General features: G+C 43.6%; 1 protein-coding gene across 1 annotated transcript in view; it reads left to right on the top strand.

The window, feature by feature from the left end:
• The first annotated feature begins 1,998 nt into the window (after positions 1-1,998).
• Positions 1,999-12,866, top strand: part of EMILIN3 (elastin microfibril interfacer 3) — a 29,830-nt gene continuing 18,962 nt past the window's right edge. Inside the window, exons 1-3 of the mRNA XM_073606523.1 lie at positions 1,999-3,040; positions 7,327-7,449; positions 10,871-11,133. Coding sequence (XP_073462624.1) covers positions 2,865-3,040; positions 7,327-7,449; positions 10,871-11,133 — 562 coding nt within the window. The 5' untranslated portion in view covers positions 1,999-2,864. The remainder of the gene's footprint in view (positions 3,041-7,326; positions 7,450-10,870; positions 11,134-12,866) is intronic.

Below are 12,866 nucleotides of genomic sequence, written 5' to 3'. Positions count from 1 at the left end.
CCTGAAAGGTGCCAAATGTGACACCGGAGGGGGGGAGGGTTCCAAAAAGCAGAAGTTCAATTTTTGTGTGGAACTCCGCTTTAATGTAACGTAAGGGTTCATAGCCCTGCTCTGGATGCGAGAATGCCAAGGGACAGTCCACCGCTGGATCATGGGAGGAGCACACCCTGCCAGGATAGTGTAGAATCAGATAAGTAAAACTGTTTCTCCTCTCCCCTAGACAAAATTAGCTAATAACCCTTGGAGTGCGAGTGCAGCTTCTCTGCAAGGGATCATTTTTTAATTGCCCGGAGTTGGGCTTCAAGTTATTAAAGATGTATGATTTTGGGATAATTTTGATCCCTTTGTCAGGCTTTTAGATTTCTGAAAAGGATTCTGAAACCCTCATAATATGGGGTTGATTTACTAAAGTCAAATAGACTGTGCACTTTGCAAGAGGAGGTGCACTCTGCAAGGGCATTTGCTCCAGAGCTTAGAAAAAGAGGGGAAGCTCTGCTGTCTTCCATCATCCAATCACGTTCAAGCAAAAATTCTGTATTTGTTATTTTGCTTGCATGTGACTGGGTATTCTTTGCAAAGTGAGCTTTACCTCATTTACTAAGCAAGCTTTGGAACAAATGCCCTTGCAGCCTGCAACTGCACAAGCAAAGTGCACAGTCTATGGGGTTGATTCACTAAAGGCAAATAGACTGTGCTCCTTTTAAAGTGCAGTTGCACTCTGCAAGAGCCAGCTATAAATGAGGGTGGTGGCAAGGTTTTGTGATCACGTTGGTGTGTGTATTGGTCCAGCAACGCACCAACACCCTTGTGCTATCTGCTGGGTGTTTGGTGTGCTCCTGTACCTTTAAGAAGGGGTGGGCTCCCTTCAGTCCACCTGCCCTCACTTATCCATTAGAATGCATGTGCCTCCACTGTGGGGACACCCAAATTTTAGTGTTAGGACCACAGATTACAGGGTGCCGTGACGTGGCTCTGTGGCCTACGCATGCGTTTGCAAATGCGTGCAGACTGAACCCCTGTTTTTAACGCATACTGTTAGACAGGTCAATTGGTTGTCTGCGAGCTGGTGGTAAGTAGGCTTGGATTTTTTCCTGGGCATTCCCCAGGTTTTGTTGATATCACTCTGCAAGAGCAGTTGCTCCAAAGCTTAGTAAGGCTCCATTCACACCTGAGCGATCCGAATCGTGGGCAGAATCACCGCGATTCAAAATTGCGGCAAATCACAGGACGCTTGTGCGATGCCATTACTTCTTAATGACACCCCAATCAAAGCGAGATTTTGCCACCATTGTCGTGCAAAAAAAGGTGCTGCAATCACGGCACATCGCAATGCACGATGCTGCCCCTCAAAAGAAGCTCTTTTTTTGAGCGGCGCGTGTTGCGATTGCAGTGCGATTTATCGCCCTGCAAAATCGCGCCGTGATTGGGGTGCCATTAAGGAGTAATGGGATCGCACAAGCGTCCCACGATTTGCCTCGATTTTGAATCGCGGGCAGAATCACAGCGATTCCATCGGCAATTCGGATCGCTCAGGTGTTAACGGAGCCAAAATGAATATAAGCTCTGCTGACTTTCATCATCTAATCATGTGCAAGCAATAATGCTGTTTTACTTTTATTTTTTTCATTGCACGTGATTGGGTATTATTTGCACAGTGAAGGTTTACCTCATTTACTAAGCTCTGGGGCAACTGCACTTTGCAACGGCACGGTCTATTTGCCTTTAGTAAATCAACCCCTATGCGGATAAAAATGTGTGTTTCAGAAACAACCTGAGTTAGCCAATAAAGGGTATCAAACTCCAAACTTTCTGCATGTTCTTTGGGTTTAGGTACACATTAATGCTTGCACATAGGCTCCTGTGCATGAGGAATCTGCAGCTTGAGTCAGGATGAGCTGGCAGTCCTGCTGGACGTCTCCGCTTCTCCTGAACTTTTTGAATGTTGCAGCGTACATGCTCGCTGTGCACGTGTGCCTCTCTGCCTGCGGTGAATGTGACATGCAGTGCCAGGCTGAGTCTCATGTTGCTGCTGGCAGAGGTAACACAGTTTCAGGAAAGGGTAGAGCAGGGGGGTATATTATTCTAATCCCAGAGAACTCCTCCTCTCCCTCCACCCCAATCACCCCCTCCCCTTCTACAGGTCTGGGGTATAGAGGGAGCTGTGAGGAGCTGTCAGGGACAGGGGGAGAGAGGGAGACTGGAGAAAGACAGAAAGTCACAACAGACTGATAGAAAGTAAGATTCAGAGAGACATACCGGGAATGCAGACACTGGAGACAGGGAGCGTTAGGAAACAGACAAGAGAATTTACATCAGAGGGATGTGATGAAGAGGTGTGAGAGCTGGAGGGAAAAGAAGAATGCAAAATAAAGAATTTGGGAAGTAAAAGTGAGTAGTGGAAAGAGAAGAAAAAGCGCAGGGAGAAAACGAGATGGAAACAGCGTCAGGCTAAGCCAACGACTCTAGCCAAGGACAGTCACACTTTGTGACAGTGACTCTTCCTGACATATAGAACAGATCCAAAGTCAGACAGGGACATGAACAGCTCTGGTCTCCTGAGAAAGTGGCACAAGTGACCGACCTCAGCTCAACGATTGACTTGCCAAAAGTCGTAAAGGACGAATTCTGTTCAGGCTCCTAAAAGTCCTGGTGATTTAGAAGACCATAAGACTGGCTTAAAAAAACTTAAGATCCTCAAACTGGAAGAGCCAGCTTGTTGTGTGCCACATAAAAGACAAACCACTTGACTTGTGAAGAAGCTATTGGATTGACACAAGGAGAAGAAGTCCACTCTTGTAGTAAAGACCCAGGAACAGCATATACAGAACATTTTAGACTGTTGATCCTGATTCTCCTCTGGAAGAATGCAAGATAGGATGCTCAGGATTTTGTTTTTAGTTTCCCTCTTTGGCGGGCTACTGTGCCCAGCCGAGGCCAAAGGGACATATTTCCCACCTCCTGCTACTGGAAGGTTCATTCACAGCCTCTATCAACCGGGTTCTCATCCCCAGACCTATGGCAAACCCATCACCAAGCACAGGTAAGCCTGGTGGCATGTTTGATGGACTGTGGTTATGAGAAGTAACATACTGTACTGTAGTTTACAATTTTAAATATGTTTGCTGAGTAAAATAAACTCTAGGCATTAACGCCTTGATCGGACATACTGGGTATACTAGCCTTTCTCAATGAGGGTTTTGTGGAACTCTAGGTTTCCTCCAGAGGTTGCTAGGGGTTCCTTAAGCAGCAAGCATTTTCTGACTCTTAGATATGTAACCCTGATAACAATAAACTTTTTAGTTATCTATAAGGGTGGGATTCTTCCTTCTGACCACAAATGTATTCGGGGAAAAAAGCCTGTGCTTTTAGAAGATCCACACCAGATCAGTAATAGATTGGTGAAGCACTTGCGTAATTATGGATCCATAGATTGCCAACATATCCCATGGCACTGTCCAGAGTGATGTACCCAACCGCTATGGAATTTGGTTGTTTGATCCAAGTGCCATTTAGCTGCCCATGCATATATTGGAAATTTTCATGCCAAGGAGAAATATGTGGAGCACAAAGAAAATTCTCAGCCCTTGCCTGCATACACTAACACGCTGTCTATTTTATTATCCCGCCTATTCACTATCCTAATGGATATGATTGGCTGCTAGAGTGATTACTTTGATAAGAAAACGCATGAAAGAGCAAAGTGCCGTAATCCAAAGTGACCAATCAGCAGTTATCATTTGTTTTTTGGCTATTTAAGATGAGTCTGATTGGTTGCTGTTGCTTACTGCGCTCTCACATCATCCTTAGTACTGAATTATTCATTATACTTTACACCCATAGGTCTAATGCATGCTACTAATACTAAAGCCATCAAAGGCCCTTTTTAGCTTTGCTGTGCCTTAATTCAAAGGGTATTAAACATAAAAGAATAACAAAACGTATTTAACAGACACAAGAGAGAACAGGCATTGGAATCCCGCTCAGATGAGCTGACAATGAATTCCTTTATATCTTTGTAATGCCTATTCTCCGTTGTACAGTACACAGGTAGGCAGTCTGTAGATGTATATTGTCTGTTAGAGAAGAATTGGGGAAGCATGCTGGAACTTGTAGTATAACAGTGCGTCTTTGTGTTTCCGTACATGATGAGTATCAGTGTAGGAGTGTCTGCATACACAGCCTGATCTTCATTACTCACTTTAGAATATGTGTTGGCCCATGAATTCTATACATTCATTTTATACGAGGAGCGTGTGAATAATTAGTGTAACAATATGGAACATCGTTATACAAAGCTATTAGAATTAGTCTTGGACCGGGCGCCCTTGCCTGTGCTTGTCTCTGGCGGTTTGCCTGGAATAACGAAGCAAAATTGTTTCTGTCGTTGACAGCATCCATCACACAACATGAGGCTCTGCTGTTAGTATAGAGGTGCGGGTTTAATAGGGCAGTGAGAAATGTGCAGTAACCCATAGCAACCCATCAGAAATCTCATATTATTGAGTAGACTACTTTGATCTGGTTGCTATAAGTTACATCATATTATCATTTTTATGCTAATTGAATGCCTTTCAAACAGACCTGTATAAAGAGCAGAAACCAAATATTCATAGTAGACCTGTATACCATAAATTGTTGGCACATACCTCTTATTCTACTTGCTGATCTTATAATGTGCCCCCCAGAGGCCGCCAAATTGCAATTCAAATGTCTTCCCTAAAAGTAGAAGCATAGGTATGCCCACCAAACCCCAAGAATGACTGGAACTCTTGTTAAGTTGTTGAGGCACACGGGTGGCTATTCTCGGATGGCCAGCCAGTAAAATTGGAAGTATGTACTGGCATCCTTAGTGCCTGCTTTACTACACACGTGTTGGCTTGAACCTGTTTTGACCTTTAACAATATAAACTGTCAACTGAATATTAATACTGAACACCGAGCCCTCTGTTATGCAAATACTGCTGATATCTAGAGCTGTGGTCTCCAAACTGCGGCCCGAGAGTCAGATGTGGCCCTTTTGCTAGCCTTTATCTGGCCCTTGGGGCACTATTGCACATACCAATACAAAACACTATTCCTCTCACTGACACCAGCAGTGCGGCATAATTCCTGCCACTGACACCAATTATAGGGCAGTATTCCTCCTACTGATACCAATGATGATGCACTATTATGAGGCACTATTCTTCCCACTGACACCAATGATGGGGCACTATTCCTTCCACTGACACCAATGATGGGGCACTATTCCTTCCACTGACACCAATGATGGGGCACTATTCTTCCCACCTACACCAAGGATGGTGCACTATTTCTCCCCATAATATCAATGATGGGGCTCTATTCTTCCCACTAATACAAATGATCGGGCACAATTCCCTCCACTGACACCAACAGTGGGGCACTATTCCTCCCACTGACACCAATTATGGGGCACTATTCCTTCCACTGACACCAACAGTGGGGCACTATTCCTTCCACTAACGCCAATGATTGGGCACTGTTCCCCCCACTGACACCAATGATGTGGAAGTATTCATCCCATTGCTACCAATGATGGGGCACTATTCTTCCCACTAATACCAATGATGGGGCACTATTCCTCCCACTAATACCAATGATGGGGCACTATTCCCCCTTCTACTGACCATAGGTGCTATGAAATGTATTTACTCCCACTGACCATTAAGCCTGAGGCGTTGTTTACTCTCACTGAATATAGGACATTTTCTATCCCCACTGGCCACAGTCTGGCCCCCCTAAAGTTTGAAGGACAGTAGACTGACCCTTTGTTTAGAAAGTTTGGAGAACCCTGACCTTGAGCATTCTCTACCAGGGTTCCAAAGAACTCCACAGGTTGCTAGGGGTTCCTTGAGCTGTTGCTGATTGACCTCTCACATGATGCCTGCATAATTCCTGGTCCAACAGCACTTGGCAGAGCTAGCAGCATTACACCATTACTTTTTTTTGTTCCTGTCTGTAAAGAGGGCATTCTAATCACCGATGAAAGGGGAACATTCTTTCCAGTAACCATCAATGTAAAGAGCTTCCTTCCCATTAACCCAAATTATTTAGTATTACCTGGGGTTCCCAGAAACTTGAATGGTTTTTCAAGAGTTCCTCTGGGGTAAAAAGGCTGAGAAAGTCTGGTGTAGAAAGTTGTCACTTCATCCTGCCCACCACTCGATTGTACTATTGGTCAGTGAAGCCATTGGGGTCAATTTACTAAAACTAGGGAGTGCAAAATCTGTTGCAGCTGTGCATGGTAGCCAATCAGCTTCTAATGCCGTGTACACACGAGCGGAATTTCCAACAGAAAAAGTCCGACGGGAGCTTTTCATCGTGTATTCTGATCGTGTGTATGCCCCATCGGACTTTTTACGTCGAAAATTCTGACGGACCTAGAAAGAGAACATGTTCTAAATTTTTCCGACGGAACCAATTCCTATCGGGAAAACCGCTCGTCTGTATGCTTTTCCGACGTACCAAAAACGATGCATGCTCTGAAGCAAGTACGAGATGGAAGCTATTGGCTACTGGCTATTGAACTTTTTTCTAGTCCCGTCGTTCGTGTTGTACGTCACCGAGTTCTTGACGGTCGTACTTTGGTGTGACGGTGTGTATGCAAGACAGCTTGAGCGGAATTCCGTCGGAGAAACCTTCAGAGTTTATTCCGACAGAAAAAACCTGGAAGCTGATTAGTTTCTATGCAGAGCTGCACTAGATTTTGCATTCCCCAGCTGTAGTAAATCAACCTTGTCTGAGGTCAGTGGGCACAATAAGTGACCAGTAGCAAGATGCAGTAGCTGGGCAGGAACAGTCTGTCACACCGACTAGTTACCTGACATCAGTTTTTGCACAACAGAAGTTAGAGGCTCCTGGGATGCTTCTATGGTTGTCTGTATTACAATTCTGCCACCCGTTTACTTTGCTAAAGACCAGCACAGGTACAGATAAAAGAGTATCACAATTGGCCTTATTCTACCAGGGCAAGGTTCAATGACTACGTGAAAGGTGCAGTAGCCCATAGCGTCTAACAGATTTCAGTTTACTGTTAAAAGGTAAATAGGTTGCCTAAGTAACCGCCCTTCCTGCATTGTCTGGTATTCCTTTATGGAACAAGGCCAGTAGTATGACGCCAAATCCCTTGTGTAAATTACATGGATGTTTTATTACTGGAGATACTCGCTTTATATTGAGCTAATGCTTTTTTGTTCCATCTCCCTCCTCCCCCTCTCATGTCTCTTCTTGCTGTCCTCTTTCCCCCACCCCTTTCATTTCCCAACTGTCTCCAAACTGTCTCCATACCACGGCTTTCTCCTGCAGAAATTACTGTGTCTATGTGGTGGAGAAGAACGTGACCTGCACACAGCAGGACGGCACAGAACCGTATATCAAGGCTGAGTACCTCAAGTGCAGCTGGGGACCCAAATGCCCAGGAACTGTTGTGTAAGCGCAATATACTAACAACCTTGGATATTCTTCTGTGAATAATGTACAAATGTATGTAACATAGAAAGCATGTAGAGGTGCTCCATGACCATTTTCCAAGCTCAAGGGTGAACCATTTTCTATAGGCTATGAAACATTTAGATTTGTGCAGTACATTAATGCACAAGCGTTAAGTCACTCATTAAAATGCATTGCGTTAAGGCAGCTCATTGAAATCAGTGGGCTTCCAATCCACCAAAACATCCCAAATATTGAACATGTCTCAAGACCATTGCCGCAATGCACCACAACACACATTTCCGGGTTGCCATGCATTGCAAAGACTGTACATCGCTTTAGCGCATTAGGGTGCTATTCAAAATGAGTGGGACTGCAATGTATTGACTCGTGTATTGTCTTTTACAACACATAGGTGCAAATCAATCCCAAAGAAATATACCAATAAACAGATCAGGTATTACAACAAACTATTAGACCCCTTTTACACTGAGGTGTTTTTCAGGCGCTTTTGGGCTAAAAATAGCACCTGTAAAGCGCCTGAAAAACGGCTCCCCTGCAGTCTCAGTGTGAAAGCCCAAGTGCTTTTACACTGAGGCGATGCGCTGGCAGGACGTTAAAAAAACTCCTGCAAGCAGCATCTTTGGAGCGGTGAAGGAGTGGCGTATACACCGCTCCTGCCCATTGAAATGAATGGGCAGCACCGCCAAACCGCCGGCAAAGCGCCTCTGTAGCGGCGCTTTGCGGGTCGTTTTAACCCTTTTTTGCTCACTAGTGGGGGTTAAAGTGCCCCGCTAGCAGCCAAAAACCTCTGCAAAAACTACGGTAACGTGCCGCTAAAAATAGCGGTGCTTTACCGTGGACGGCGCCGACGCCCCAGTGTCAAAGCAGCCTTAAGGTACTAGGCATGCCTGGTCTGCGCCAATGACCGCATCTATATTATGCATACAAAAAGTCACCTGCACATCGCAGTCCCCTCTTTAAAGATGGTGTTTTTAGAATGTATTTGGCAAGTAATGCTTACCTGTTAGAGGCCAACCCATAGTCATGGCGTCATTTACTCCAGAACAACATACTCACTGGGAAATTTTTATACTTGCATGTGTAGTTAGATGAAAAATGAGCTCAATAGCTTTGGCAAGGCTTCCCTCAATAGGTACCCAACTGTAAAATGTGCTCTTTTTGGGGTGTCTTGATTCCAACGTAGGTCTACTAGCTCTTAAAAGGGTTGAGTTTATTGAACTCAAACCAAACAAATACAGAAAAGAGCACCAGACCAAAATCAGATAAAAGAGTCAAAGACGATTTTAATTAATAAAAAACACATTAAAAATGTTTTAAAAAGTATTAAAAAAATACAACCTGTTTCAGGGCCACCACTCTCCCTTCATCAGGGCTCAACAGAGGCTAAAACATGGACTTCATATATCTATATTAGAACCAGTATTCAACTCCCCTCATAGAGAAACAACCTGACAGCAGCAATGGAGTTCCATGTGTTAGCCTGTGTTGAGCCTTACTGAATGGAGAGTAGTGTTGCCCCTGAAATGTGATGGCTGTTTTTAAATAACATTTTTTATCAATAATTACAATTATCTTGGTCTCTTTTAGCCGATTTTTGTCTGTCGCTCCTTTCTATATTTTTATGCAATAGTTTTGGATGTTTTAATTGCACATTAACACATTGCATATGTCTACTCAATTGCCATTCATTCCAAACTGCACCCCAGCAAACATATAAAGTATGAACACCCGCATTGCAGCATACCCTAGTGAAGGGTGAGTCACGCATTTTTGGTACCTATAGACTTCAATTGACGTTCCTGAAACACACCTGAAACCACACCTAACGCACGTTTTTTGCACAAATACTATATCTTGCCTCTCCTTCAAGGAACCTTCTTTCTATTGGCTAAAACAAAAACACTCAAGCCTGAAAACACCCAAACTGTATGGACAAATACATGTAAATAAGGCTTCAAAAACCCTTGAAGAAGCTCAGAACCTAGCCAGAAGTGTGAACAGCCTAATGCCTAACTACTAGCTTTAAATTGCTATATTTGAGTATCCACATGTATCATCAGCTGCCTGTTTGTGTCAGTTGATTGATGCAGAATCTGAATACATCTGAATACTTTAAAAGCACTGGGGGGTATTTACTAAAGGCAAATCCACTTTGCACTACAAGTGCACTGCAAGTGCACTTGGAAGTAAAGTCGCTGTAGATCTGAGGGGTACATGCAAGGGAAATAAAAAACAGCATTTTAGCTTGCACATGATTGGATGATAAAATCAGCAGAGCTTCCCCTCATTTCAGAGCTTCCCCTCAGATCTACAGCGACTGCACTTACAAGTACACTGAAAGTGCAAAGTGAATTTGCCTTTAGTAAATCAACCCCATGGTCTCTTAACTGGCAAACAGAACATGAAATCCTCAATGGTTCATTTGCACTGCTATAATGAAGGGCATATTTACACTAATGTTCACTGTGTTAAGGCAACCCATTCATTTTGAATGCACAAAATGGGTGTTATTTACAAAAGGCAAATCCACTTTGCACTACAGGTGCAAACTACAAGTGCAAAGTGCACTTGAAATTGCACTGAAAGTGCACTTGGAAGTGCAGTCGCTGTAAATCTGAGGGGTAGATCTAAAATGAGGGGAAGCTCTGATGATTTTATTATCCAATCATGTACAAGCTAAAATGCTGTTTTTTTTATTTTCCTTGCATGTCCCCCTCGGATCTACAGCGACTGCACTTCCAAGTGCACTTTCAGTGCAATTTCAAGTGCACTTTGCACTTGTGATTTGCACTTGTAGTGCAAAGTGGATTTGCCTTTAGTAAATAACCCCCAATGTGCCTCAATGAACAAATATCATTCCTGCACTATTTTTAACAACACAGCACAATTTACAGAGCTTATCATATCATCATTTTTTTTTTTCATTGGTTAACATAACTTTGGTTAACATAAGGAAAGACAACCTTGGATTGGTTGCCAAGGGTTACTACACCTCCCCCTTGCTGTTAAGCCTCTATAAACCTGTAATGCAATGTGATGTAAAAATAATTTGCTACATTTAATTATCAACAGCTAAAATTATGGTCCTTTCACACCACAACCATTTGGGAAAATTAAGACTTTTTTTTTTTAAGTCAGCGTGACATTTGGTGGGTTTTCCCACCGTCTTTAGAGAAAAATGTACCCTGCTGCTTCTATTTAATCACAGCCTGAAGTAACAAATTACTATTTGTATAGATTTCATTATAGAGCATTAGTGAAAGCAGCAAATAGTCACCTGCAGAGCTTCTCATTATTAAGCTTGATGGACCCTCAAGATCCATGGAATCTAAATGGACAGGGGGGGGATGTGGTTGACTGCCCAGCATTTTTAATTTGCTCCATTATTGCCTTATAGGTACAGGACACTTTTCAGGCCCAAGTATAAAATCGGGCACAAGATAGTGACTGAACTGCAGTGGCGCTGTTGTCCTGGACATTCAGGGGATGCCTGCCAAGAAGGACCTCCCATCCAGCCAGCATATCATCCACCTTACATGGGCCCCAAGGCAGCCCCAGGACAGAAACTGTTCCCTCCACCAAAGACTCCCCCTTCCTACCCTAAACTGCCACCTGAGACTCTTCCAGACCCACCAATATCACCTAAGAAAAGTGGCTATGGTAAGAAACATTTTGTTACACTTTTGTTATCATTATAATACTTATCTAAGCCCAACTCTCGTAAATGTAAAAAAAAAGCAGAGGTTAAAAAATGAAAAAAAGAGCTTTGTCTGCAATCCTTACCTCCTCCCTGGCACTGTATGCTGCAGTAATTTCTTTTAGCCACAAGATGTCCTCAGTTTTCTGGGTTGATAAATGGGTCTTCCGCCATTTATCCTGGAAGAATGAACATGTACACAGTGCATACTGTGAGTGAACCAATGGCTCTTGCTGATGTGTGAGCCAACGAAGAGAGAGAGAGACCCAGGTGCCGCTCTCAAGCACATCGCTGGATCGAAATGGGGCTCAGGTAAGTATAGGGGGCGGGGGGGCTGTGCAGAAAGCTGCACCCAGCAGGTTTTTTTTACCTGAATGCATTGAATGCATTCAGGTAAAAAACCTTCTGCCTTTATAACCACTAAAGATTTGGCTTTGACAGGAAGATTTAGAAGGCATCTGTAGGTAGATGCTGCTAGGTAACTTCACTTTATACTTACAGAAGTTTGCCCCTCTTTCCCTCCATTGACATTTTTTAAATGCATCAAGGGGCTTATGTAATACCCCCCTAAAACTCCAAAGGCAGAATGACACCCCCAGAGGCAGGTTCAAGTTTTATTGTAGAACGGATAAGGAGCTGAGTGTCAGGGGTCCCAGATGCCACAGCAGATCACTTACAGACTCTACACATAAGGATTAATGTCCAGGTTCACAGTTTCAGAACCTTTAAGCTGACCCAGCAACACTGTAAGCACAATCCCACACTTACGTGCATCCTCCAAGTGAGTCACCAGGCCCTTCTAAGAGACCAGCCTTCTTCATGGCTCTTTTCAGCAAGGGGTATCCCCTGGGTCCTTTCCTTGGCACAGCTTCCTTCAAACGCCAAGCAGGTCAGCTTCAGGACCACTTCAGCACACGTTAAGCCCCCAAACAGGCTATTGGGCCTAACAGCAGAGCTCCATCCAACAGCACCTCTTGTGGCTTCAGCCCATGGAAAGAAAGTGAGCACATGGCCTATCCCAAAAATGTATATCCTTCCCCAACAGGCACCAGTAGCATAAACCTCTGACTGGATTGGCTGAAGAAAATATAAATATTCATAACTTAGTTTTGTTTGTGAAATCTCATACTATGGCCAATGATACCAGTGACATCTACTGGTGAAAGTGAGAAATCACAAGACAATTTAAGCTTAGGGAAAACCAGGTGAAAAACTATACAATTAGTCTGAGCTAACTACACCCCAGCCAAAAACTAAATTATCATAGTAGCCCCTGTTTAGGTCAAGGAGGCTACACTTATACAATAAGGCACAGAGCTATATTTACAGTGTTTAATTCAGTAATAAGTCTGCAAGTCATTACTAAACCCTTGATGATGTGGTATATTCGCCATGTACTGTGAGCCATTGTACTCACTAAGGACTTGGTTAAAATAAGTAAAACACCAGGTTCACTGCCACACCTGCCTCCCCAACAAAACATGCTCACCATTTCCTTCCTTAACGTCCAAATAGGGTTGCAACCCTACGTCCAAATCACTGTAGTCAGAGCTTACATAGGGTTGTGGGCTGTGAGCTGTCCTTAAACCTTATGTAAAATAGCTAGGCCAATTTCCAAGCAGCAGCATTGTGAAAAAGGAAGATTGGAAATGAGTCACATGATCATTCATACGCAAAAGGTACCTGGCATTACCTC

The sequence above is a fragment of the Aquarana catesbeiana genome, linkage group LG12, assembly GCF_042186555.1.
Source record: "Aquarana catesbeiana isolate 2022-GZ linkage group LG12, ASM4218655v1, whole genome shotgun sequence".
Classification (NCBI taxonomy): Eukaryota; Metazoa; Chordata; class Amphibia; order Anura; family Ranidae; genus Aquarana; species Aquarana catesbeiana.
Note: the sequence above shows the minus strand (reverse complement) of the source record. Positions and strands in the feature narration are given on the sequence as shown.